This window comes from Notolabrus celidotus, chromosome 11 (genome assembly GCF_009762535.1).
Source record: "Notolabrus celidotus isolate fNotCel1 chromosome 11, fNotCel1.pri, whole genome shotgun sequence".
Classification (NCBI taxonomy): domain Eukaryota; kingdom Metazoa; phylum Chordata; class Actinopteri; order Labriformes; family Labridae; genus Notolabrus; species Notolabrus celidotus.
The window spans coordinates 23,134,683-23,162,619 of NC_048282.1; the positions used below are offsets into that span (position 1 = coordinate 23,134,683).

A 27,937-nucleotide genomic window follows, 5' to 3' on the forward strand; every position below is an offset into this window, starting at 1 on the left:
CATATTATTATTATTATTATGAAAACACTCATAATCATGGAAAACTGAGTGAATAGAAACATGGATGCACGTCAGCTTCAGGCTTAGAATGAGCTCTTTTAAATGCCAGATAAAGTATTTACATATGGAGTTGTTCACATGTTCACACTTACATATGGACAATACAAATTTAGTCTGTAAAACTGTAGAGCAACTTTGACTAGTGTCACCTTAAAATGTATTATGAATGAGTGTTGAAAACTTCAAAGAATACTGAGTTGTTCAAATGAGAGGAGGTGTCTGTGTGACTTTGAGCGTAATTGCCACCACAGGGGCTGAAGGTGGGATCGCAGTTGATCTTTGTTATTGTCAGTGTCAGTGAGACATCACTTCCTGGCAGCTGAATGTATCTGGTGGTGCTGCCTTCAAAGCTCGTAGGAGCAGGCACGCTCGTTTTACGCGCACTACTCGCTTCTTCTCTGGGAGAATTTCTTATTTATTTTACACTGCTTCAACACGAGAATGGCCTCAGTAGTTCACTAAGTGAGTCTGTGTTTAGGTTCGGAGCTGCGGCTATTATTCATAAAACATATTTTTACTTTAAAGACGCCAACATGTCTTCGTCACTGACAGGAGCGGAGGAACGAGCAGGTAACTCGGAGACTGATAGACTTTAGTGTCTGCTATACCTGTAGAGGAAATTTTGAGCCTAATTGTCGTTATTACCAGAAGAAACTATGGGTCTACGAGGGCGCAAAACACGGGCTTTTAATCCTGCCCATATTTAGATAATTCAAGATGCGTCTCTGCAACGCTGTGGCAGTCATCGCCGTCGTGGTGTTTCCTCTGCTGCTGGAATACACCACATGTCAGGTGAGTTTAACACAGTGTAACTACTGTTTGGACTATAGTCTAAGGTTGTAGAGTAGTAAGAATCACTGTGAATATAAAGATCAGAGTATATGTCATCCAAAACACTCACTCAGCCAAAATATGAATGTATGGTGGGCTAATCCAGTTCTGTGAAGATTTGATATTCACATTCATTCTACATTTTTGTCTCTTTTTCATCAGAATAAAGATCTAAACGGTACGTAATTCAACTGTTATGTACTTATCTCATCACAATGAATCCCTCCCCCCATTTTAGTGACTACATGTTCAATGATGCCTTCTTTTTTTCTGGACAGATTATGTGGATGGAGACTGCCCTGTGAAATTGACCTCAGTCCCATCCCTGAAGTCCGGAGGGATGTACTCTGAAGATGTCACAGTTATGGTTTGGGCGAAGGCTTGGGGTATGGATTTGAAAAAACCTTTCAAAGTTCTGTTCTGAATATCTATCCTTATCTATAAAACTGTCTGTTGGTCTGTTAAAAGGTTTAATGATTCAGTGAGGACTTTTTTCATATTATAAAGCAAACTAAAATTAAGATTGATGCCTTTATGTGAGATACAGTAGCAAACAAGACCTTCTGCAAAAAGATTGGTTATTTCAATTCATTTATTTATAATACCTGAAACAGCTGCAGGTATCACACTACAACCTTGATTTCATAAGATTTCAGATGCTGTGTAGAATGTTGCTAAAAACAGAATTTGACAGCTTGTGTGAGTAAATCTTTCAATTTCCGAATAATGTTCTTTGGGATTTCATCATCTATGGCGGGGGTTCCCAAAGTGTGGGTCAGGACCAAGCGGCAACCTCTGGTCTAAAAATATGAGTCCAATAAGGAAGTTGCTAAAAGCTGCAGTTCATCGAGGATCCACTTGAGGCTGGCTCTGGAAGTACCGGAAGTCACGTACACATGAATGGGATAAAGACGATCTTTACAGCAGAAATAAACATATTTACAGTCTGGTACAAAAGACGAGTGTAGTCTGGATAGCTAATTTCTCGATCGGCTCACACTGTGAGGGGGGGTGAATCTTTTTTCTAACGCGGCAATTTTGAAGATATTGAGATTATGAGTCTTCCAATGAGAGGCACAGCTGACTTGACTGACAGGCGGGAACACTGTAGCTGTTGGCTAGGAGGCCTAAACTCTGCCTCTTTACGCCACACTGGCTCAACAGAAGCATTATGGCTCCCACCGACGATTGGTCTCAAATCAGCGTTCAGAAACAGATGGGTGATGACGGATACTACGTCCATATTTTATACAGTCTATAGTTAGGACCCCCCTGGGTGGTTGCGAGACACAAATGAGGGGTCATGAGATGTCTTCCAAAATCTATATATATTTTCTCTTGCTGTGAGGCAATGGTGCTAACCAATGCACCACCATGCAGCATGAGATTATATCACTTTCCAAACTCCAAAACTGGTCTCCTCCATTTCCAAACATCTACAGCAGAGGTGTCAAACATAAGGACACAGGCCAAAACCGGCCCACTGATGACTCTCAATTTGAAAAAATGACAGAGAAGACAATAACAGCAATTTTTCAATAAAGTAACTACTATTTCAGATTTGCCCTCGGGGGGTCGCATACAATCATAATGCTGCTGGAGCGCACCTGAACGGCGCTCCGGGACCTTTTTTCTCAGTGAGGAAAAAATGATGTTTGCAGTTTGCATAATCCGGTGGAAATTCATAGACTTTTTAGAGCACTTCAAGATCCAATCAAGACTAAAGTTTTCGTTTATGTAGGTTTGCAACAGCAGGAGCGGTGGATCCACCTTTTTTGAAAAAAGGAGCCTCATATCGTGGGGATGCTTACCATACATGTGTGTACGTCATAGGTGCGCTCCGTCACTACTAGCACTAGCACTACACCCCTGCATACAACACTGTCCAGCAAGCAAACTCTTCATGCTGGAGCTGAGGGGTCAAACATAGTCAACTTTAACTTCTTCATTATTATAATCTATCTGTTCTTTTGTTGTGAGCATTACACACAGGTGACTGGGAAACCTGTGTGCTCGGTGTGTTTGCAGCAGGCTTCAGTGCTTAGAGAATATAATATTTGGCCCCACTATGAGGCTCATCATGGCAAAAAATACAACAGCTGTTTTTGTAGAAAGATGAACTGAAATGATTTTGAAACCCCTGATCTACAGAGTATTTTTAAAAGAGAAACCCACAATGGTAAACATGTCCCTGTTCCATCTTTTTTTGAAACGTGTTGCTGGCATCATATCAACATATTTCACAGTGTCCTCTAATACAATCTCATTGAATTGGGGTTGTAAATAAATAAAAGCACACCACCAAAACAGCCATTGATTAGATTTTCCACAACATGATTTGTGATGATTTCACAGTGACACATTTAAGTGTTAAAATAGAGCAGGATGAGATTTTTGTTATGGAACACTTTTTCCACAAGACAAGATCTGCAAAGATAGAAAAAGAGATACAGATTTGTCCACAGGGGGCACCAAAATCAACACAAACCAGAAATTCCTCACAACAGCTTTAAAAATATGTTCTGTTGTCTTTCAGATGCACGTAAGGCCCAGAAGATTGAAATTATAACACCACGGAATGTGATATGTCTTGGGAGGAAAAAACTGAAAAACAAGAAAAATGTAATATTCGTTGTCCTTGAACCTGCTGTAAACTCTGGATAAATACTGTTTTCATGAATTTACATGACACCCTCTCTATTCTCTATTCTCTAGAGTCTAGACATTAAAAAACATGATGATGGGGTCAGGTGTTACAGGGTCGTCAAACAGCGCTTTCCACAGGATTCCCCCCGTCATTCTCAGTGGGAGCAGATATATATTGTCCATGCTGACGTAAGGAGTTTCGTCTCAGTGGCGTACAGCACAACATCAATGATATGCACCGTCAACTACACAGTATCAGGTAGTGTGTAAAGAATGTCTGACTCATGCTTTGGTTACATTTTTCCTTTCTGCTGAACTTGATTGTATTTGCTTTTTCACACTTTTTACTGAATTGTAGCATCATTAGATCATGAGTGAAGCCCAATAGCCAAGAAAAAAGTGTCTTTAAAGATGTTGATAGATTTCACCAACAGTTATCTAACTATTGGCACACTACTCTAGTGACTCATGACATGCAGCATAACTATTGGCATATTGTAAGCCTCAGCCTTTTTTGTGGCCTGTCGTGGGCGACTTCGTCATCTTGCTGTCACTTGCCATTTCCCACCAATTTCGCTGTTAGGGTGGGAAGCTATAATGCTATCATGTTGTCCTAATGATGTGTTCAAGGCTTAAAGTCAAGTAAAAAAGGGACTTGACAAATTGTCATTTCATTTCTTTAATAGCTTGAGGGACATCTGGTCGTATTTCACAATAAAACAACAAATAACTTGTTAGCTATCTGATCTGATAAAGGTTATTTAAATACAGAGCCACAGCAAAAGAGAAATGGATTGGAATCATAAAAGAAACATATGGTGACCCTAATTTCTGGGGAAAGAAGACTAATTTTCATATAGCAGCTACTCAACATATACATAAACAGTATGTATGTTTTTGGAGTAAACAGCCCCCTATAGTGAGTACCAAAAATACCATAAAATTCACATTGGAGTTATTTTTGGACTTTCATTTCAAATGAAATGCACAACATGTAAAACGCATTAGAGCTACTGTATTTTGTTGTTAAAATATTAAGTTTCAACCAAGTACTGTATGGTTTTGAAACTTTTCTAGCTTGTTAAAAAGGACATACAGTAAACAAAAAATTCAAAAATCTCTTTAATTTTAGGGGTGCTGGGATTCAATTTAGAGGTGCTTCAGCAGCCCCAAAAATGGGCTAGAAACGTCTATGCTGAGCGAGCATATGATAGCATTCAAACCAGGCTAACTCTTGACTCTGTTAGGCTAAGAAATGGCTAAAAGCTGAAAATTTGCTTTGATTTTGTTATGAGATACAACAGTAAACTACTGAAGTGTATTGCGTTCACATGAGAAAAAGAAATCTGCTTTGTTTTTCTGAATTAACCAGTTAATTATCTTGGAATTATGAGAAAGGTGTTCTGTTTTTCTGAAATAAAAAAAATGCAGTTTTTCTCAGAATGAGTTCTCAGGTGCCTAAGCAAAGTTGACAAGCTGATCACAATACCATCTATGTTACTTAGAGACACTAGTATCTCCCAATGTCTTCAACCCAGAGCAAAATAAAACTGGATTAAACTGAACAACCGGGGCATGTTTACTTCCTTGTGTGGCCTTGACGTGCTATTGGGATTTTACTATAGAGGTTTGTTGTTAATTCAGAAAAACAGAGCAGATTTTTATTTATTCACAAAAAAAATTCTCATAATTCCGAGATAATTCACTCGTTCATTCAGAAAAACAGAGCAGATTTTTTTTTCTCATGTGAACGCAATACGCTTCAGTAGTAAACTCTTTATTTTAAGTTAAAACAACATTTGGGGTACTACATTAGCTAACATCTCACATCATCTAAATTTAGCATTAAGCTACCTTTTACTTTATATCATTAGTTTGGAACTGCCTCAGTGTTAAAATTGCAGTTTGATATGATATATGTTTTAAACATGACGGCAGAGAAGGAGTTAATTTCCTAGCTCACTGCAGTATTTGCTAGGAAGTGGTTGAACGCTTACATTTGCTGTTGTCTATTGTAACTGAATGGTAATGCTGTTTTAACTAGAAACTTGGCCCTCCAGATTCTCACCATTCTTCTCTCTTCTGTTATCAAGAAAGTAGTGATATGAAAGTAATTAATCAGAGTTTCTACATTCAAACTTAAAACCTGGAGCACAGCAGACTGACACAGAAACAGCCATGAAGCTTTACATCTGGCATGCGATTTGCAGAAATAACATACTTGTGAAAAAAAACACTGTGCGACACCTTGCGTCTGGTGGATGGGGCATTTGATACCAGGGGAACGAAATGATCATTTGTGATAACTTTATTTTAATTTGTATGCCTCCCATCTTACTGTCTCTTATGTGTGTTTCCTAACTCACTCTTTTCTTCTTCTTTTCTTCAATTTGTCTTTCCTCTGCATGTTTTGGCCTGTGAAGAGGTAATGATCATATCCTTTGTTTGTGTGTGTTTGTTTTGGACTCAGATCCCGTACCAGACTTTTATGTGTCTGTGAATCAGTCATCTAAATCCATCACAGTCAGAGTGGAACCTGGACACAAAGTCTATGCCAGATGGTGTTACTTAAAATATTCAGGGGGCTGCACTGCAGGGGAGTTTCGTAAAATTACTGTAAGTATGGGTTGATCATTAATTGCTCGTATGCCTTTTTTAAATTATTCTTATACTAAAAAAAGTAAGCAAATAAGTCATGTAAACCAGTCATGTTTTTTCAGATTGATCCATCTCAGTCTCAGCTGGGTCTTCTCAACATCCCTTACCTCCTGCCCTGTGTCTGTGTGGAGGTAAATTAACAAAAAGTAATTCCATTTATATGTTTCATTATGTTTCTGTTGAACCAGCCTGCCTTTGACTCCTGCACATGTTTTGTCTACTTTGGCAGGTATATTACACTCACACAGATGCTCAGCGAGTCAAGAAGTGCCCATTTCATCATGAAAGGCTTGAAGGTAAGCGTGACGGATGATTCATGTCAGATTCAGATTGAAAATGAAAACATTTAGTGGGATATCTTGTATCACTGGCTGACACGTTATGTACTCGTCTTATACTTCCATTATTAAAAAGGGTTCCTTTTTACTTGCTGTATGGTGTCTTGCTTTTGACACAAAGCCAGAAACAAAAACATTACCAGTTAAATGTTTTGTTTTGGGGTGCCGTTGGCCTAGCGACCCATATACAGGAGGCTATATCCCTCGTCGCACAGGTCACAGGATTAACATCAGCTTCGACCATTTATGGCATGTCCTCCCCCACTCTCTACTCGCCACATTTCCTGTCTGTCTTTAGCTGTCCTATCGAATAAAGGCAAAAATGCCCCAAAATATGAATTTTTAAAAATTAAAAGTTTTTGTTTGAGTTTTTACTATTTGTAGTTTTTGTTAGTGTTTTTTTTTACAAAAAAACTCAGACAAATATGGTCTGTTAGAATTTTTAAAATTCATGGCCCATATGATGTAGGGTTCTCCTGTGTGGGATTTACAATTGCAGAGTTGCCATCTCTCTTCAATCAATCAATCAATCAATCAATCAATCAATCAATCAATCAATCAATCAATCAATCAATCAATCAATCAATCAATCAATCAATCTTTATTTGAATAGCGCCAAATCACAAGAAACATCTCAAGACGGTTTTACAAACATAGGAGGTCTAGAACACTATGTCAAATTATGAACAGAGACCCAACACCAAGACAGGATAAGACTCAGTCTTACCCCACCTTAATCCACCATGAGCATTGCACCTCACAGTATTTAACTATATACAGCTGCGAGGAAAAACTTTAAGTTTGGTTAAGGGGCGTTGTTCTTTTCAGGCATTACATGACACACAGGAAGTGAGCAGAAGCAACTAACTACAGAAACTAATTCCCTTTCCAGTCAGTAGAATTTTATTCTCATGTAACTTTCTACTGCTGCAAGTGGAAAAAAATAAATGACTAATATTGTACTTTGGAAAATCCCTTATTCATCTCATTGCAGAGTTAGACAGATAGATCCCTGTCAATCAAATGTCACTACAGTACAGGGAACTCAATTGAAAGCAGTGCACTACAACAGCTTGGTACAAAGACTGGTTAAAAAGGGAAACAGCTAGCGTGGTCCTCTCAGATGAAAATGAAATCCATCAACCAGCTCCTCTTGAGGCTTAATGATAACCACTTCATGCTTTTGCTTTTTTAGTTGACTCAAAAACTGGAATGAAAAAGTGCCAAGTTATGATTTCACAGGAGGTCATTTTCAAAACTATTTCTGGGACTCATGGTTTCCTGGAGTGTTGCTGTCATTATGCTAATGCCAGGAAACCAGAGTAGACAACAGGAAGTTGTGATCCTTCTAGTCAAGAAAAAGTGCAAACAACAACTTTTGCGCAAAGACAGGGTAACTGTTTGCTTTGTTTGCAGTTTTCCTGCTGATAGGCTAACAGTCACCTGGATGTAGGTTCATGTTTATCCAGCAGACATCAGTTATATATTTAACACAATTTCAAACAATTCCTTTCATTCCATTCAACTTAGTTGTTTGGAAATGGGTAGAAACTGATTATTTTTAAGAGCACAAGTCCAAGTTATTTCATGTAATATGTTTTCTACATTCTGCTTTGAGACAGTTTGAGATCAAATCTGGTTCTTACACCAGAACCCCAGCTCTTGATCCCCTAATTTAAGGAGCTTGGCTGTCATAGGCTTATTAACACATGCATTCACATTGTCTCTACAGATGTCAGCGATGTTTGGTCGTCCTCTAGACTCACACCTTTCAAGAACTATCTTCAATGGGGCTCTGAGTGTCCGGCGAGGGACCTGCAGATCTCTGCCTCCCTCTGCTGGAAGCAGCATGATTGCCTCTGCACGCCTGTTCTCAACCTCACACTGCTGGAGACAGATACTGGAAACCTGGTACATTTTTTGATTGTTGTGTTTATGATTTCAAAATAAAAAAGGCTCTCTTAAAAACAATTTTTTCTTCAAACAGAGATACAACACATCTGCTGTTGACAAACACCCTCAGATGTGTGTACAGGTGAGAACAAGTCACATGTCTGTGCATACCACTATGTCACATTAGCTGCAGACTCACACATTTCCGTTTGTTTTTGCAGCTTTCTCTAGAAGGCAATTATAATCTCTCTTGCCCTTTCCAGTCTGGTGAGTCAAACAGCAAACAAATACTCTATTTCGCTGCTGAGTCAGATCTCAATTTATCCATCTTTTTTCCTCTTTATTGACTTCCTCCTTGTCTTTCACAGATAAGTCTTCATGGGAGGTGTACATCACAGCGGGAAAGCAGAGTGTGTATGTGTGTTTGACTTCTACTGTTCAAGCAGAGTTTTCAGCTCAACTATGTGTCCTAAATGAGAAGGGATGTACACCTGTAGGCCCGGTCCATTTTGCAGCCGTGGTAAGCATACATGTGTGTTTGTGATAGAGCTAAGTAAAGAGAAGGAAACTATAAAATGAGGCAATAATATGAGTTAATAAAAGAAGTACTTCTTACCTTTCATACAGGAAGCTCATACTAATGAGAAAAGCATACATGTTCCTATGCACTCCCTTGCCGAGAAGCCGTGTGTGCAGGTGAAATAAATGCCACAAACCTTTTGCACAGAAATAAAGTGTATCTGTATGTGGTGTGTTACCTTTTCCCCGGTCTCATGTGTTTGCTTTTCTGCAGGTGTGGCAGTCTAAGCCTGCACTTTCTGGGAGAAGAATTCTGTGTCCAGATTGTGAGTGAGAGTCAAAGTTACACATTGGTGTATCATTTCATAAATGGATGCATGCATGTGTGCACATTTCCCTTAGAAGTAACAATAACTTTGTTTTCTGTGTTTTTCAGACACACACAACAGATGGGGCATGTGTGCTTTTGCTGCTTTGATTGTTGTGGTTGTAATTGTGACGCTGGGAATTTTCATCTACCGTCTTACCAAAAGAGGAGCAGCAGGTAGGTTGAATTTGCTCATTTAATATTAGTCGACGGCAATGTCTCAGTATACCGTACTTACCTGAATACAAGAGGACCCTTCTCTAGTGACTAGTTTTTAGAAAGAACAAATCTTGTTTTTACAAAGAAAACTACTTTGTCAATAATGACAAATGTATTAAATAAAAAAAAGGTGGGTTGTTGTTTTTGACAGGTTTTAAATAAAGTTATGTTTTTGGTTCTCTTTTAAAATGTAATTGTCACATTTAAAAGGAATAGAATATGGTCACTTGTCTTTTAGAACAACCTATAGTCTTAAAGATGGATGACAGGTCTCAGATTCAGATTCAGATTCAGAATACTTTATTAGTCCCAAAAAGGCAATTCAGTTTTACAGTCAACCTCTCCAAAGTACAGAATATACAGTAAAGAAGACAGGGAAATAAATAATGCAGACTTGGTCTTACGACAGGAGACACGTGTGATTCATGAAACATTCGTATCTGACCAATCGTTATTTAAATATAACGCGCCTAATTATTCAAAGTTCAGCCGGGATCGCCCACAGAATTTCAACATGGAGGGATGCTCTATGGCCAAAAAAACAGGAAATATGTCTGAGATAGAGATCAACACCATAGTAACAGAGGTAGAAACATACAACTGTGTTGTTTGGCAGCCAGAAAAGAGGCATTACGGGAGTCAGAAAAACCACGTCTGGGTGAAGTCACTGCAGCAGTCAGCAGCGTGGGTTTGAAATCTGAACTCCAGCTGAAGTTTAAATATTTGGTTTCTAAATCCTTCGATAAATAATGAACTTATTCATCCGTGATATGAAACTTTTAGTTAATAGTGGAGCTGTCCAAAGTTTTACCAAACACTGGCATTTAAATGACTAATTCCTGAATGTAAGGCGATCCCACTTCTATTCAGATGTATTTAGATGAAGAATAAACACATATTATATTCTGGTTAATATGGTAACTGAATGTTTTTTTGGGTGTGTCCCTGGCTGGCTGCTTGTCTCCATCTTCAGATTTCAGTTGATTTCTGTGATGGTGTTGGACTTAAAGCACCTGTACTGAATATACAAAAATAAAAGATCAATTGAAATTCAATTAAACCTTTTTACTTCCTCTGTCTTTCCCTGTGTTTCCAGGATGGCTCTCCATCCAGAAGCCAGTGTTGCTGGTCTGCTCATCAGAGCAGGCAGCCCATGTCTCTGCTGTGTGTGCATTAGCCTCAATCCTGCAGGGGGACCTGAGTGCCACAGTGAACATGGCTTTGTGGGCCCAAAACTCTCAAACACAAGCCGGGGCTGCAACTGGAGTTGCAGATCTGGGTCCGCTTCCCTGGCTATATGGGCAGTGGGAAGCTGTGCACAAAGCTCAAGGAAAAGTGCTGATTGTCTGGAGCCCTGAAGCAAAAAGGACACATGAGGCGTGGAGGGAGGAGAGGACAACTAAAAGACAGGAGAGGCAACTAGATGGAAAAAGACTTGAGAAAAACAAGGGTGAGAAAGTAGTAGGAGAAAAAGTTAAACAATGTGATGATATAGACTGCTACTCCCAGAAGGAGCCTTCTACAGTGATAGCACCGGTGTTTATGGCTACTCTGGCCTGCCTGGAGGGGGCACTGCAACAGGGCAAAGGTCAAGGAGTGGCCCTTGTCTACTTCCAGGGACTTGGCCACAGCAAGGACATCCCAAAGATCTTCAGAGGTGTCCCCCGGTACTGTTTGCCACAGGATTTCAGGGGTTTTATTCAGGAGCTGGGAGGGACGAGGAGACAAACAAAGACTGATAAATTCAAGTGGCACTGCTGGCCCAGACTCCTCTCTAAAGTGCTGTCCATATGGCTAGCACAGCAGCTGGCACAGAGACTACAAACAATGTTGTTTCAGACACAAGAAAAGAAAATGCAGGGAAAGAGTGTTTCATTGTTACAAAAAAAGAAGTCAGATAAGACACAGAGCGGGCTCAAGTTGCCATCTCCAGTCAACAATGATAGGCCAGGTACTATTCACGAGCACGAGCCACTCAACGTGTCACCATGGAGAGTAGAGACGTTTTAATCTCAAGTTTCTCACAGGGATAGACTTTTGTGTTGCTAGACACATGATACATGCCTGAGTCACAAGAGATAGTGTTACAATTTCAGCATACCAAGACCAAACAGCCAAAACAACTTTACATTCCTTGGTTGCATCATGTTAAAATGCAACAGCTTTGCATGTTAAGAGAAATACTCTTCTTATCTTGTATTTTCTGCCTCCAACATAACCTGCTTTTGTCAATTTTCTGATAAAAATCGAATGGAACACCTGTCTTACCTCTGCAAAATGAGCTACTGCTATGCAAATTTAATGTCAATTTCTTCATCAGTGTGTTCAGTGTTTGGAAGGGTTGTGAGCACAGGTGACAAACTGTGTGACTGCTATTTACCCCTAAAACATTTGCATAAGATTTCCTTAACAGCAACATTGTGCCAAAGCTGTGAGAGGATTCCTAAAGTTAAAGCAGGGCAGGTGAAAAGAGGAAATGGCTTGAACTGAGGGGGCTTGACTGTTTGGCAGTTAATCCTTGTGGTGCGTTCAGATGTTTTACATATTTATCCTATGAGACTTTTACGAGTCAGTATTGCCTTCATTATTGCAGACTTTGTTTATCTGCTTCCCTAGTATTAAATAATTGCATATGTACTACCTCCTAAAAACAGAAACCAGATTAGTTCACAGAACTTTCTTATTCAGCCAACATTTGGTTCCAGTTTGAAGAAAATGGTGTTCTGTGAAATGTTCAATGATGTCTTCATTTTGAAAATGTTGTAATATGTCTTACACCATGCATATTGTACATTTTTTACATACAATATAAAAAAATGCTTCTCTTGAAAAATGAAACATTCATATTAAAGAGAGGATAAAAAACTACATCATTAAAACCTTGTTTTTAAGTGTTTGTTCACAAGCAGTTTTTCTGGAAAGTTTTGTGTCTTTTTAAACCTGTTTATTTAGATATGTAACACCCCAAGACCAAAACATTGACAACAATACAGCTTTTAAAGACAGATTGATTGACCTGCTCGACAGGGTTTATAGGGAAGTAACTCGTACTTACTGGAACTCATTCAAGATTAAATCCCTCAGCTAGCTTTTTACTGCCAAAAAATCAAGTTAAGCACGTCTGGGTTGTTATCTCAGAACTTACACCACTGAACTTGTTGAAAGTTGGAAAATATCTTTAATATTAGCAATTACAACTTAAATGGACAATTTAGAAATTTAATTTTTAACCTTTCAACCCCGCTTTGTAACTGTTTTAGCTAGGTTCACCTGTATATATATATATAGAACAAGCTCTGATCTTTGGGATAGGAAGAAAGAAGTTAGTTGGTAAGAGAAACTGCTTGAAGTTGTTTTTGGAAGCTAGCTATTGTCAGGTGCTGATTAGGCTGAGCACGTTAGTTTCACTCTCGTTACAACAACAATAGGAGAGGTAGCTGACGCGTGTCGCACCCTCTATTGATTGCTACAGTGATAACAACTGGGGCGGAGTTTCACTGAAATCTTGGCTTGTCGTTACAACAATAGGAGAGGCAGCTGACGCGTGTCGCACCCTCTATTGATTGCTACAGTGATAACAACTGGGGCGGATTTTCACTGAAATCTTGGCTTTAAGAGAGCTTGATATGAATTTGCCAGCAGAACAAGCTCTGATCTGCGAGTCTACCTGTGCATGTCCACTGAACAAGGCCACTGTCTGACCAGCAGTGTCACCTTTTCAAACGCATCATGTGCTATGAACATATCAAAGTCCTAAATCAGAGCAGAAAAAAACGCTACAATGGCAGAAAACACAACCCTCAAAATCTGTCCTCTCTACAGTTTGCTTCCTTTCCGCAACCTTGCGTCACAGTTGGCCTCTGGAACTGCCAGTCTGCAGTTAACAAAGCAGAATTCATTAACTCTCTAACTAAACTGTCCGACATTCAGGTCCTAGCCCTGACAGAAACTTGGATCAGCCCAGAAAACACTGTAACACCAACTGCCCTTTCAGTCGATGCAATCTTCTCTCATACACCTCACTCTACGGGCCAAGGAGGTGGTACAGGCATTATCCTACCTGATGACTGGAACTTCAACCAGCTTAAACCAATGAGCAATAACACATCCTTTGAGTACCATGCAATAAAGGTCACTGCACCTATAAAGGCTTACATGGTTGTGGTGTACCGTATTTATTTTGGTGCCTTGGTCCACAGTATCCTGTAACCTCTTGAGTCCTTTGCCTCCCTCCTCCTCCCGCCACCACAGATAACCATGGACAGAAAAGGGTTACAACACCCTGAGCTGTCCCACCAGGCTCAAGAATCACCTTAGCCTTAGTGTACCGCCCACCAGGGGGACAACTGGACATGCTACTCTCAGACATACCTGATGATGGCTCACCACTGGGAGACTTGAACATCCACATGGATAAAGCACAGGCAACTGATTTCATCTCTCTATTATCCTCCTTTGGCTTAAAACAGATTGCAATGCCTCCAACACACAAAGCTGGCAATACACTGGATCTGATACTGATACGCAACTGCTCCACAGCTGATCTGAGTGTGACTCCTCTTCACCTCTCTGACCATTACTTTATTCAGTTTTCGCTTGGATTACCAGAATCTCAACAATCCACTACTCAGTTCATATCATACCGCAGAAACATTCGGTCACTTGACCCAACTAAGCTGTCTGATGACGTCTCAGCGGCTATGGCTTCATGTAACGAGTCCTTCACACTCTCTACTAATGAAGCTACAGACACATTCTGCTCCTTACTGAACTCCTCTCTGGACAAACTCTGCCCACTGGTGTCCAAGCCTGCCCGAAACACTCCACCCTGTCCCTGGCTCACAGAGGTGATCAGAGAGCAAAGGGCAGGGCTAAGAGCGGCTGAGAGAAAGTGGTGTAAATCCAAACAACCCACTGACTTGACAGACTATCAGCAAAAACTCTCCTTATTCACCTCTGCTTTAAAATCTGCTAAGAAGGCGTTTTATCATGCAAAAATCTGTGCTGCCACCGATGCACGCAAACTCTTCTCCGCTTTTACTTCTCTGCTTTCTCCCTCAAACCCACAACCCTCCACTATGTTGACCCCGGACATGTTTGCCTCGTACTTTACTGACAAGGTTGCTACCATCAGTAACAAATTCTCTGAGCCTGACCAACTCAGTTCTCGGCCACCAGCCAGTGATTCCTCACTCGGCTCACTCTCTCCACTGAGTGAGAGCGAAGTCACCAGGCTTCTGCTTGCCGCTAAACCCACAACCTGTCCACTTGATCCGTTACCCTCACATCTCCTGCAGGCGATTGAGCCCACAATCAGCCCGGCAGTAACAAACATCATTAACTCCTCTCTGTCCACTGGTGTTTTCCCTACTACATTCAAGCAAGCAAGGGTCAGACCATTGCTCAAAAAAACCCACTCTCAACCCAGCCCAGGTTGAAAATTACAGGCCGGTCTCACTTCTTCCATTCCTTTCAGAAATACTGGAGCGCACAGTCTTCAACCAGCTCTCAGAATACTTACAGAACCGTGATCTACTTGATCAGTATCAGTCTGGCTTTAGGCGGGGCCACTCTACTGAAACTGCACTGTTGTCGGTAACAGAATCGTTGCGTATGGCTAAAGCAGCGGGTCAGTCCTCAGTTCTCTTGCCGCTGGATCTGTCTGCTGCTTTTGACACAGTAAACCACCAAATCCTCCTCTCTACACTCTCCTCACTTGGTATCTCAGGGTCTGCCCTCCAGTGGTTCAAGTCCTACCTCACAGGGAGATCTTTTAGAGTATCATGGAGAGGAGAAGTGTCCAATATGCATGGCTTATCAACAGGGGTACCTCAAGGGTCAGTGCTTGGTCCCCTCCTGTTCTCAATTTACACCACATCACTTGGTGCAGTGATCCGCTCCCATGGCTTTTCCTATCACTGCTATGCAGATGATACACAGCTTTTCCTATCTTTCCCACCTGACGACACAACTGTCTCAGCTCGGATCTCATCCTGCCTTGCTGACATTTCTAAATGGATGAGAGAACGTCACCTACAGCTCAACCTGTCCAAGACTGAGATTATTATCATTCCAGCCAGTCCCACTACGGACCCACTGATCAATATCCAGTTTGGATCACAAAACCCCATGCCCACTAAGTCTGCCCGAAATCTGGGTGTCATGATCGATGACCAGCTAACCTTCAAGGTTCATGTTGCCTCGATTGCTCGGTCCTGCCGTTTTTCCCTCTATAACATCAAGAGGATTAGACCCTACCTGACAGAACATGCAACACAACACAACTCATGGTTCAAGCTCTTGTAATGTCACGCATTGACAACTGCAACTCTCTACTGGCAGGCCTCCCTGCATTCACATTTAAACCTCTGCAAATGATCCAGAACGCAGCAGCACGTCTGGTCTTCAACCAGCCTAAGACAGCTCATGTCACTCCCCTGCTTATCTCACTACACTGGCTTCCAGTTGCAGCTCGCATCAGATACAAAACTATAATCATGACTTACAAAGCAGTAACCAAAACTGCTCCAGTTTACCTGGAACCCCTCATCCAGGTCTACTGCCCTTCTCGCCCGCTACGCTCAGCCTCTGAAAAGCGCCTAGTGCTTCCAGCACACAAGGCCTCAAAATCACTAGCTCGACTCTTCTCTTCTTTTGTCCCTAAATGGTGGAATGAATTGGCCAACTCCATTCGATCTGCAGAGTCCCTCGCTACTTTCAAAAGACAGCTAAAGACCCAGCTCTTTAGGAAGCACTATGCACTTAGCTAGACTGTTCTCCACTGTTGTCCCCAGTGGCAGCTCATGTCTTCCAGCTACGATTGACTCGCACTGTCCTGCTCTACTCTGGGAATCTGTGTTCAGCTCTTGAGGGACCCAGCACTTGGTACTTTGGTCATTATTGTGGTGATGTTAATTGTTGATGATGATAATGGAAGGTCTTAAATTGGTTGGTTGCTTCATTGTAGATGTTCCTTATTTCGGGAAAGAAAAAAAAAAAAAAAAAGAAAGAAAAATTCCTTACTTATTTTTGTGCATTGCCTTTACACTGCTTGGCAGTACCTGCACCCAAATTGACTTGAAGCACTTGTTACTCTTACTGATCTTGTTTCCTCTTGTCTAGATCTTTGCTTGTGTTGTTCTTGTTCTCGTATGTATGTCGCTTTGGATAAAAGCGTCTGCTAAATGACATTGTAACATTGTAACATATATTTATTGCATTATTTTAATCAACAGTCCCCTCCTATTTTAGTGCTTTTATAGTCAATCCCATGCACATCCTTTTATTTTATTTTATTATATCTTTCACCTGTCAAAAAAAGTATCCTATTTGATGACTTTTGATACTCTTGATGCATTGTTGTTTGTTTATTTTATTTATATATTTTTTCTAAATGTCACTGTAACTGACTTGATACCATTATAAATGAGGGTTGCCCCTCAATGATCTCTCAAGTATAAATAAAGGTGGATTGATTGATTGATTGATTGATTGATTGTAGATTGATTGATTGATAATGTGAATACCAATAAGATGGCTGATTATAATTTTAGCAGTTTGAGTAAAGCAGGTCACGGCAGCAGGTGATCTTCAACAACAAGCCACAGGAAGCTACCTTGTCCAATCAATAACCAATCCAGCAGACTAACTAGTTATTTAGCGATATGAACTTGGCTTTCATGCACCATGAAATAAAAAGCTCAACCACAGAATTTGGGGGGTATGTCCCCAATTTGCTTGGCTATCAGAAGAAAAGCCTAATTTCAGAGACATAACAGCTTTGAATTCAAATTAAACTAAAGCTAACCTTACTACAGGACCTCAGCTTGGTACAGTTGTTCAGGCTTTATAGTGTTCAGCTGATAAGCAAGCATATCAAATATTATCTAAACCAGGACTTAACTTACTTCAGTGGGACAAAAGTTAATGATTCATCTTCAGCCCTTCAACTGAAAACATTCCAAAGACTAAATGAAAACTGTGTGAGGTGATGTTTTGGAGTACATTGAACCTTCCCTATAAAAGAAAGTATATTTTTGGATACCATTAACTCCAGCTGCTTACACATTAGAAGAGTTGGATGTTAAAATTAGATCTAGATAAATAAATATATTTATAATGGCCTTGAAATACTTGGCATATGTTGAGGCCCTGCACACCTCAGTCTTAAAACTCATCTGATGATCTTGTCCAATGTGAAAACCTGGTTTACTTACACTTATGTTGTGATCAAAATGTCTTGAAAAACCAAACTGACACACATTAATGATAGTCAGTCCGTTCCACCTGAGAAGTTGGCACTGCGCCTCGTCACGCCCACTCCCTGGGCTTTGAATGATCAGGAAAGGAGGTGTGAAACAGAAACCCTGGAGCGTTACAACAGACTACTGACGTGATCGAGGAGGAATGGGCTGCACTAGTTTTTCCAAATAATCATCGCGGTCATGCATTACTGTTGCTGGTTGCATAGGGGTGACGGGCTGTGTGTGTTTGGACGTGGGGAGTAGGAGACAACCTGTGAAATGGCTCCACGTGCTTCAGTCCCGACGCTGTGGCTGCTGATCGTCATAATGGTCTTGTCCGCGAGAGCGCTTGAGATGATTGGCAGAGACGAACCTGACCTCACCTGCAGCGAGGTAACAGAACGTCATGATAGACGTCTGGTTCATTGATTTCTTAGGAGGTTATCACTGAACCAGGCCGTGAAAGCGTTAACATTTCCTAATAGGCTCTTAGGTAATGCATTTTGAAAGCTTTTTTCTGTTGAGCTTATCTGGCCTTATTGTTCTCTATTTTTATTTGGTCACCAATTTCTCATGCCAAAGGCAACATTGACTTATACAGAATAACAACAGTTACTGCTTTAGCTCTTTGTTATTTGGGATTAGGGTTGCCAACTTTCTCACTACTAAATAAGGGACAGGTGCACGGTGCCATGGTGGTGTGAGCATGATGTGTGAATTCAGCGTATATTCTGATTCTGATTCAACTGGAAATGCAGGAAGTGTGTATTTTCCCTTTAATCCTTACAGTATCATCATGTAACCGCATATGAATAAACCTCCACGAAACCACAATTTGGCTCTTTACATAAAAAAACAGGCAAAAGAAAAATTAAACGCAAAAGAGGAGTATGACTCACCAAATGTACTTTTTCAGTGGATACTTTTTGCTGATCTTGACTGACTCAAGCAGTCTGTCCTCCTTTAACTTTTTGTTTTATTTTCATTTATTTATTCATTCAATTATTTATTGTATCTACTCAGTTTTATTGATATTTTTAGCCTTAATTTTATTTAATTTTATTTTCAACTCTTATCCTTACTCTTTAAAATTATTTATTTTAACTACTTATATTCTTAATATTAATTTGATGCTTTAGCTTATTTTAAGTACCCATATTTTATTTTATATACTTTATTGCTGTCGGTGTGCATTAGTCTCTATTTTAGTCTCTATTTTAAATCCATTTTTGCACATTTGTTGACGTTTTTAATAAGTCTTGCCATTATTTTATTTCTACTTCTTTCTTTTTTTCATTCACTGTAAAGCACTTTGGGTTGCATTTGATATGTATGAAAGGTGCTATATAAATAAAGCTTGATTGATTGATTGATTTTGCACAGCCAGAGAGAAGTCACAGTTTACAGATATTTAAAGTTCATTTTTTGATCAGCTCTGTGCTGCATCTGTTTCTTGAGTCTGACCATTTAATGGCCAACAAAGAGAAAATCCTCTCCACACCAATTTAGCCCAATATACGGGATGTCCCGGCTAATACGGGACAGTTGGCAACCCTATTTGGGGTAGATTAATAGGCAAATATAAAGACAGAGACATCAGAGTTTAATGTTCATCAATAATTTATATTTTGCCTTAAAATGAAAACTTACTCCACTCCTCCATTATCCACGGGTGGTTGTATTTCCTTTTAATTTTGCTTGAACAGCCAAATCAACCAGACACAACATCAACACAGAATGGGCACTTACAACAGAGCATAATAAAGGGCAATAAAGCTTGATGATTGTGTGTTATCTTGACTTTCAAAGTACCTGCTGGCTGCTGTAAAATAGTTTGAAGGATGAGGATGCAGTAAAAGGGTTAAATGGAAGAGTGGCCCTATGAGTGAAGTCATGCCCTGACATGGCAGGAAAAGCTCAGTTGTAAGTAATCGATATATGTGAATACTGTGCTTCTGTTTTAAACTTCTGCATTGAGCTTCTGCCCGTCACACTACCATAACTTAACAGTGATAGTTATTTTTTTAAGCAACACCTGCTTCTGTCCTACTGACTAATCAAAATGTATGCTTTAAAATAGGCCTAGTGAACAGGAATTGTGCGTGTTGTGTACAAACAGTACACAGGTATTTAGTGATCATTCAGCAATTACTCTGTTTTTGAATATAATTCTTATTTGTGTGAAAGTTAATAATAATAATACATTTTATTTATGAAAGCGCTTAAAAAGTTTCTCAAAGACACTTTACATAAAATAAATTATACAATAGGTAAGCAAAGGAAAGCAAAGCAAAATAAATAGTTGGGTTTTGAGTCCGGATTTGAACGTGGTGAGTGAGGGAGAGAGTCTGAGGTGTTGGGGGAGAGAGTTCCAGAGGGTGGGGGCAACGACAGAGAAGGCCCTGTTCCCCCAGGTTTGGTGCTTGGGTTTGGTGAGAGGGGGTGAGGAGGTTGGCAGTGGTGGAATGGAGGTTGTGGGTGGGATTGTATGGCTGCAGAAGGTCGGTGAGGTAGGAGGGAGCTAGATTATGGAGGGCTTTGTAGGTGATGAGGAGGATCTTGTACTGTATTCTGGAGGTGATGGGAAGCCAATGGAGGTTCTGGGGGACTGGGATGATGTGGTCTTTGGAGCGGGAGTGAGTGAGAAGGCATGCAGCTGAGTTTTGTATGTACTGTAATTTGTTGAGGAGGGTGTTGCAATAATCAAGTATTGAGGTGATGAAGGCATGGATGAGTGTTTCAGCAGCAAAAGTTAAATCGAATGAAGCTCCCCTCTGCAGCAGATAGATGATATCACTTTTAGCTAATGTACTTAAAATAATCAGGAGGTTTTACAAGTAGTAGTGCTCCTTTTCTTATGCAAACAATCTGAGTACCTCCAACAACTATGACTCATTTCTACGACTGTGGACATTAGTCGTACAAGAGTTGCAGGTGTGGAATTATCTGAAATGGTCTCAGTCTTATCTGCATCTTTTCTCTCTTCAGGGTTTAACCGACTGCAACGTGAGCTCAGGTAGCAACATAATCAACAGAAGTGCATCTCATATCATGCCAATCACCTCTTACAGTAATAAACCTGCACCCTGTCTGAAGCATGGACTCTCTTACTCCCACAGACTCTTTATTTGCTGCTGCCCCACCTGATCCTGACGATACAACAAATGTTACTCATGTGCAGCCTGAAGTATTTCTGTGCTGTCCTTCTGTACGAGACTGTAAACCCTGCCTGCAAATCATCATCACAGTCCAAAGTAAGTTGTCATAAATGTCATACCTTTCATTTTCACATTCCTTTTTTCTTCATGTATCATTCATCCTTACTACACTGAATGTCTTTGTTCTAGCAGAATTGTTTTCAGAGTTCTTTGAATAGTTGTGTATTGCATCCTTGCTATGGTTGTTCGTCTGGTTGTCAGCTGCTGTACTTTTAAAAGCATTTTGGTTCTGAATGTACTATCTATGATTACATTGCACATGAAGTTGCAGAGGATGATAACACAAAGGAGTTTTCTGGGGCATCTGGTCAAACTGATGAAGACGTCTTGAACACAGGTCAGTTTGTGGATCCAGAGCCAAGAGGTAAAAAAAAAAACACAAATCATGCACATCCTGTAATTTGAACTCCTTTTTCACAATGTCATCATATTATTATTTACCCTCCTTCTATGCTTTTTGTGTCACAGCTTCAGTTAAAGTGTGTCACAGCTCCCCAGGATCTCATGAGTTTTGCAAGACACTTGAGTTTACACCAAAATATTCTAGTTCAGACCAAGCATCAGAGCAGCACACACTCAAGGTAATGAGCTAGAATTGAGAAGGTGTGAATAAATTACCTATGTAGATGTTTTCTATGATGTTTATAATTAGTTTACCATTATCCAGAGGTGGAAAGAGCTGTTTGTTTCTGTTTTTAGCTCATTTTAAACCTTTTTCTGGAATTAAGTGGGTGATGAGTACTTCCATTTACTGTTACTTTATAACTTTGCTCCACTATACTGATTTGATGCTAAAATGTTAACAGATTATGATACAAGTAAAAAATATATGACAAGCTAGTAAAATATTAACATTAATCCAATGACTGCCAACAACTCAGCCAGTATCTAATTTTACTCAAAATCAGCACCTGGATGGAACGCTATGTCACTTTTCAGATGTTTGAAATTTATGGAGTAAACACTAAAGTAACTATTTGAACTCTTTTGAATTTGAACCATTTTACTCTTGCGCTACACAAATTTGTGTAGTGCAAGATTTTTTTTGGTCTTCTTCCTCTCTGGAATTAAGCATCCCCTCTGTATCACAATTTGGGGCTAAAAAAGGGGATGGAAACCATTGCACAAACTACTAGTGGTGTCTGGAAGAGATAAACCTGCATGCATCTGGATTAAAAATCCAATAATATCATTGTAAATCAGTCATAGGACTGATTTTTATTGCAATAGAAGTATGTTTACTTTTAACAATTGTGGGATATTTAGACACTCTATTTCCTCTGTACTTTTGTAATGTTGATGGTTGATTTGTTCAATATGCATATCTTTCCTTCGAAAACAGCTGCTGCTGAAAAACAACGTGACGTTTGGCAGTCTTGTTGTTGTCAATGCATTTTCATACCTCAAGGGAATAGTCCGCATTCAAAAGATTACGATCCCATCTCTTGAACAAGGTGAGTTTGAGTGCTGTCAATAAATGTAATAGAATAGAATGTCTTTATTGTCATTGCAATAAGTACAATGAAATTGAAAGGTGCAGTCCTCATTAGGTGCCAAAGCAAATTGAGGTGAACCTGTTCACTGAACCACTCCTCCTTCTATCCTTCAGTTTGCTCCACGAAACTCGAGTGGGCTGTCAAGGACTGTAATGGTAAGAGATGCTGTAAAATTGATTTTCTAAAATTGTAAAAAATCTTCTTCACTAAATGTATTATACTGATGAGGAGCATAAAAAAAGCAGTGCAAGTAAATACTGTTCACTTGCTCATTGAGTGAGATTTCTCTGTGATAGTTTATCTTGTGTCTCTTGTAGCTCCCAGAATCCGAGCAGAGATTGATTTTAAGAGGAATGAGTTCCTTCTTCGACTTGAAGATAACACCAATGGCTCACAAGATCAGGTCATGTTTCACATGGTTTTGAATAACGTATCTGGAGAGGATCTTGAATGGGTCAGTCAGTTGCATGCTATTCATAAAAATCCTGCTCTGATTTTTATAATAACTTTTTAAAGTGTATCTCTAACTTTTACTCTTCATGTTTTCAGCCTGCAGATAAGAGAGCAGTTGCCATTCCCTCACACTTTGTCGCACCATGCCTGTGCTTTGAGGTGGCTCGTGATTTCTTTATAACTATCAAGGAAAAGATTGCTATTACTAAATTTTGGAAGTTAAATTTCACTCTTAAAAATTCTCTTTAGGTATGGTGGAAGGGGAAAGAGCTCCGAAGAGAATTATGTCCTTTCAGAGACAAACAAGGTAACAAGAGTTGATAAAAGCCACTCTGGGAGAAAGATAAATTCAAGTGGAAATTATTCTTTAACGCAGAATTTTTTTTTTGTCAGATGCCCTGGAGAAAATGCAGCAGAATGTGTCACTGTCTATGGTTGAGTCTCAGATGAGGGAAGGTGGCACGGGGCAGAGCTGGAATGTGACTGCCCCCTGCAGGCTAGAAGGAGAGGTGTGGTTGTGCAAGAAGGACCCAGCAGGAGACCGGTGCAAGGAAGTTAAGGGATTCAGACAGAGACTGCAAAACCATGAACATGCAGGCTGGAGGGCAACTCGCAAGGAACACTGGGTAGGAAGAAGAGCATGGATTCTTTAGGCTATAAAATCCTTAGCATTGGAGAAAAAACTTAAGATTGTATCATTTATTCTTTACTCAAATAATGGATGCTTAATTCAGTAGGTAACTATTAGAGACTGTAACGTAATGCAACAAAAATATAAGACTCAGCAATGTAAGATGAATAGTTCATTCCCAGCCAGTTTTATTCTTCTGTGGAATTACTTTTCAACCATATTGAATGTAATGTAAGAAAATAGGCTCAACATTTATTTGCTTTAAAGTTAAAGTAATGACAAACTGTGTTTTAAACTCAGACAGAATAAGTTCATGAACTCAGTCGTAAACTCCCAGTGTAAACTTAATTTTTAATTTTTTAGTTATATTTCAGGGCTTTTTGCCTTTATTGGATAGGACAGCTGAAGAGAGACAGGAAGTGTGGGGAGAGAGTGGAGGAAGACATGCAGAAGATGGTCGCGGCAGGGAATCAAGCCAGCGACCCCTGCAACGAGAACTGTAGTCTCTGTATTTGGGGCGTTTAGACCGCTAGGCCACCAGCGCCCCCAGTGTAAACTTTAAAAAACATTTTTGATACTGAAGTTTTAATAATGAATCTTCAGTTTCTTTCTTTCATTCATCTCTTTCTTCTTTTTCTTTTCAGAAAACAGGAGAGTTCAACCTATCGTCACATCCTCTGCTTTGCATTCAGGTGATCACCCCCTGAGTCCTGATATGTTCAGTACAATGCATTATAAACATGTTTTGCTGCTTACTCCTCTTAACAATCTGCTGACCTTCTCTCTGTTAATCATTTATTAGTTAAAGATCCATGGGATGAAGTCATACTTTGAGCCCCATTGTCCCTTTACAAGTAAGGCTGTTCATTTTTATCCAGAAACAGATAACTGTTTACAATGTTAAAATCTAATCGTCTAAAACAACACAACTGCCTTTTTTAATGGACTGTGGAAGACAAGTTGTACCTGCTGTGTAATTGCAAATGTATGATAACTTTTTAAACACATTTTTGCTAAAGAATTTGTACTATTTATTTTTTTCAGAGTCTCGATGGAGATGGAGCCTACCACTTTTTGTTGCATTGTTACTTATTTGTGTCACCATGCTAGGAGCCTATTTCATACAAGGGGTCTTAAGAGGTCAGTTTTTTTTTATTTGTTGGTCACTAAATATTAAAAGCACCATAGAAAAAAATCTTATTGCATAATTTCCTTTCAGGCTACATGTGGAGGTGGTTGAAAGAAGAGGATGTGAAAGGTATGGGAGCAATTTTGGGGCAATTTTGTTGTGAAAAATATATTAAGTTAAAATCACTGTTAAATCCAAATATTAAATATAAATATAAATGTTGCTCCACGATCCTAAATATTTAGCTGATATGCAAATTCACATTGCCGCCTAGCGGAAATACCAAAATAAAAGCTTCATATAGCGATACAGACTTAGCAATAACAACATTTAACATTTATATTTATATTTAATATTAGATTTAACGTTGAACACTTGTATTTAGATTTAACACTTAGATTTAGATTTAGCATTTGAATTTAACAATGACTTAACTTAATATATTTTTCACAACAAAATTGAATGTGAAGAAGATCACAAATATTCCTCTAAATGTGATAAAAAAAGAGTGACTATATTTTTATGACGTTTTGGAGCTAAACGTGGAGAAATGTTTGTTATTTTCGGTGTGCACAACTTTCCAGACGGCGCCCCATATTTTTAGGGATAGGCAGATTGTTCTGGCCTGACTCGGCTAAGCTACCCATGTCTTGCTGTCACTTTGTATTTTGTCAAAAATTATCCCTTTAACAATCTACCAATTTAACTTTGTGTTTTATTAAATGTGAGATTATTCTTTCAATCTTTATTCTCTTCCGGTCTTAGGCGCTGTGGGTGGTGGTCACGTGGTGTTGCTGTACTCACCGGATGACAACCAAGCTTTGCCAGAGCTGATGAGTCACCTGGGCTCGTCCCTCCAGACCCTGGGCTTCAGCGTGTCTTTGGACATGTGGAGTCAGACTGAGCTTGGTGCATTGGGTCCTGTGCCCTGGCTTCACTCAAGGCTTGACCGACTGAAAAGGCAGGGGGGAAAAGTGGTCCTGGTCCTCACACAGACAGCCTGGATCAGGGCTGAGGAATGGGGAGCTCGTAGTTGGGAGAAAAAAACTCCCGTGAACAGTGAAATGAAAGAGGAGGAAGAACGACACAACACCACTTCCTCTCACTGTGTAGATGTCTTTACTGCATCTCTGAGCTGTATTCTGGCAGACTATTTACAGGGCCATGCTGGTGAGCGGTTCATGTTGGTGCAGTTTGAATCACTTCCTCCTGAGCCCCCAGGTGGGTTCAGGCCACTTCCAGAACTTTTCCGTGGTCTTCACCTCTACAGCCTCCCCTCTCAGAGCCTGGGGTTTCTGACTGAAGTGGCAGGGTCTCGGCCAATGGCTACAGCATCAGCAAGACGTAGAAGGGCAGGGGGTCTCAGGATGGCCTCCCGAGCGCTGGCACAAAGGTTGTCAGGGTTCACAGCAGGGACTTCTATGTTACCTCTGGCAGGAGTGTCTCAGGGTTGTGTTGGAGTTGGGATTGGAGACTCTGCAGAGACAGTACCTTTGAAACCATGTCTCATTACACCTCCCTACAGTCCTGACTCGAGCCAGAAAGGCAGTAAAACAGATTGGGTCTGACAGCAAGACAGGATGGCTCACTTTGCTGGACTTGAAGAGCCAGTAATGAGTTTAGAATATTTTAGATAACTCAATATCATCTTGTAGCCAACGATCTGGGTCCAAGGGCTGTTTTCTATTTTTTTTTTATATTTCAGGAAAGAAGAAAAAGTATGTTGTTTTTAAAATAAAAGTAAGCTGGCTTGTTACAGCTGGAGCTCTAGGAAACAAACCCGCACATTAAAACCACACACTACTTCAAAAACTTAATTCAAGGAATGACACGGTTAGATAAACAAGTTGGTTACCTTGGTTGTCTCCACTCCTTTGACCAAACACTATTATTTAAGATGTTTTAAGTTTATAAAACTATCAATTTTTTATTAGACAAAATTACTAAAGTTTGAAAAAGAGCATGCAGATGCTTTGTATTAAATTAATCCTTCTGTTACAAGCTGTCTTCGTAGTATTCCCTTTTTTAAATATGATCATAATAACATTATTTTATTCATTATAACAATAGATAATAACTGTATTCTCCGTTTTTACTGAAGTACTTTATATTCTTATTTGTGTTTGCGATTATGTTTTTACACATTTAATACCTCATCTTGAAATACGTATGTTGTCATGTTTTTCTCATGTATGCTGGGTGTTTATTTTCTGCATTTAAATTTTGTGTTTTATGAAATATAACCTACTTTAAAAAAATGTAGTCTTTGACTTTGGAATAGACTTTGAAAAGTAAAAATGAATCTAAACACAAAACCATCCATTTTTGTTTTGTATTATAGGTTGTTCAAATCCTTTCTAAATTCATTTGAACTGCTTATTACAGTCAATTAAAGTTACAAATGCTAATTGTTAAATGTCCTAGTACAAGATCTGTACATGTCTCTACACTAAAAATGATATTAGCTGAACAATTAGTTGTTTTGACATATAATATCTAGACTGGGTATAGATTAAATACAGAGGGTACGGTAAGTATTCAGACCCCTTCACTTTTTCTGCATTTTGTTATGTTACAGCCTTGTTCCAAAATTGATTAAATTATTTTTTTCCCTCAACATTCCCCCTCGCAATACTCCATAATGACAAAGTGTTCAGGTTCAGTTTTACAGGGGCACTGGCCCCTGTTGACCCCTCCCCAGATGCTTCAGTTTGTAGATGCTTTGATTGATGACTTTTGTTCTGAAACTCATGATGTGTTGTTTGTCTGTAACGTTTCTGAAATGTGCTGCTGCTGATCTTGGCCAGGACACACTTGAAAAATGTATTTTTAATCTCAATGTGGTTTTCTCCTGGTTAAATAAAAAATGCAAATAAAAAAATAATGAAAATAAAAAAATGATAGTGCCGGACTCATAACCAATCGGAGGATGTAGTAGGGGCCGCCCCTTAACCAACCAGAACAGAGGATTGGAGATTAGCTATGATTGGTCTGTCATAAAGGGAACAGGGGAATAATTACATTGCTTGATTCAAAGGCATTGGAAAACACAGAGATTTCACAATAGTCTCAAATTACTCCACTTACTGATGAGTACCATGGGTATTATGACCTTTTCTCCAAAACCAGCAGAAAAAAATGAATGTTTTTAACACAATTCCTACCAACAGCAGCTTTAAGGAAGAACTCAATTTCATCATATATATAAAATCAGGTCAAAATGTAATTTGGGAGGA

At 39.6% G+C, this 27,937-nt stretch overlaps 2 protein-coding genes and 1 long non-coding RNA gene across 4 annotated transcripts; 2 read left to right on the forward strand and 1 right to left on the reverse strand.

Moving 5' to 3' along the window:
* Window positions 1-372: 372 nt before the first annotated feature.
* Window positions 373-12,420, forward strand: LOC117821623 (interleukin-17 receptor C). The gene is made up of 17 exons (XM_034696037.1): window positions 373-630; window positions 709-852; window positions 1,054-1,069; window positions 1,170-1,277; window positions 3,428-3,513; window positions 3,607-3,796; window positions 6,008-6,153; window positions 6,258-6,326; window positions 6,425-6,491; window positions 8,266-8,444; window positions 8,521-8,568; window positions 8,648-8,693; window positions 8,795-8,946; window positions 9,054-9,122; window positions 9,220-9,271; window positions 9,382-9,489; window positions 10,628-12,420. The coding sequence occupies exons 2-17, from the start codon at window positions 778-780 to the stop codon at window positions 11,539-11,541; spliced, it is 2,325 nt and encodes a 774-aa protein (XP_034551928.1). The 5' UTR covers window positions 373-630; window positions 709-777; the 3' UTR covers window positions 11,542-12,420.
* On the reverse strand, window positions 9,815-18,181 carry LOC117821625. Its single transcript, XR_004633008.1, has 2 exons — window positions 17,748-18,181; window positions 9,815-11,238 (listed from the first exon to the last, which is right to left on the reverse strand). It is a non-coding gene; the product is annotated as an uncharacterized LOC117821625 (long non-coding RNA).
* Window positions 17,833-27,558, forward strand: wu:fl23c11 (interleukin-17 receptor C). 2 transcript variants are annotated; one of them, XM_034696038.1, is made up of 16 exons: window positions 17,833-18,167; window positions 20,763-20,790; window positions 20,894-21,028; window positions 21,258-21,356; window positions 21,461-21,573; window positions 22,335-22,446; window positions 22,602-22,643; window positions 22,806-22,942; window positions 23,038-23,100; window positions 23,191-23,248; window positions 23,335-23,567; window positions 24,217-24,264; window positions 24,375-24,426; window positions 24,617-24,712; window positions 24,792-24,830; window positions 25,467-27,558. In XM_034696038.1, exons 1-16 carry the CDS (start codon window positions 18,054-18,056, stop codon window positions 26,267-26,269), a joined length of 2,172 nt encoding a protein of 723 aa, XP_034551929.1. In that variant the 5' UTR covers window positions 17,833-18,053; the 3' UTR covers window positions 26,270-27,558. The 2 variants fall into 2 exon arrangements, with proteins under 2 accessions (XP_034551929.1, XP_034551930.1); XM_034696039.1 differs by having other exon boundaries at window positions 21,258-21,329.
* Window positions 27,559-27,937: the final 379 nt, after the last annotated feature.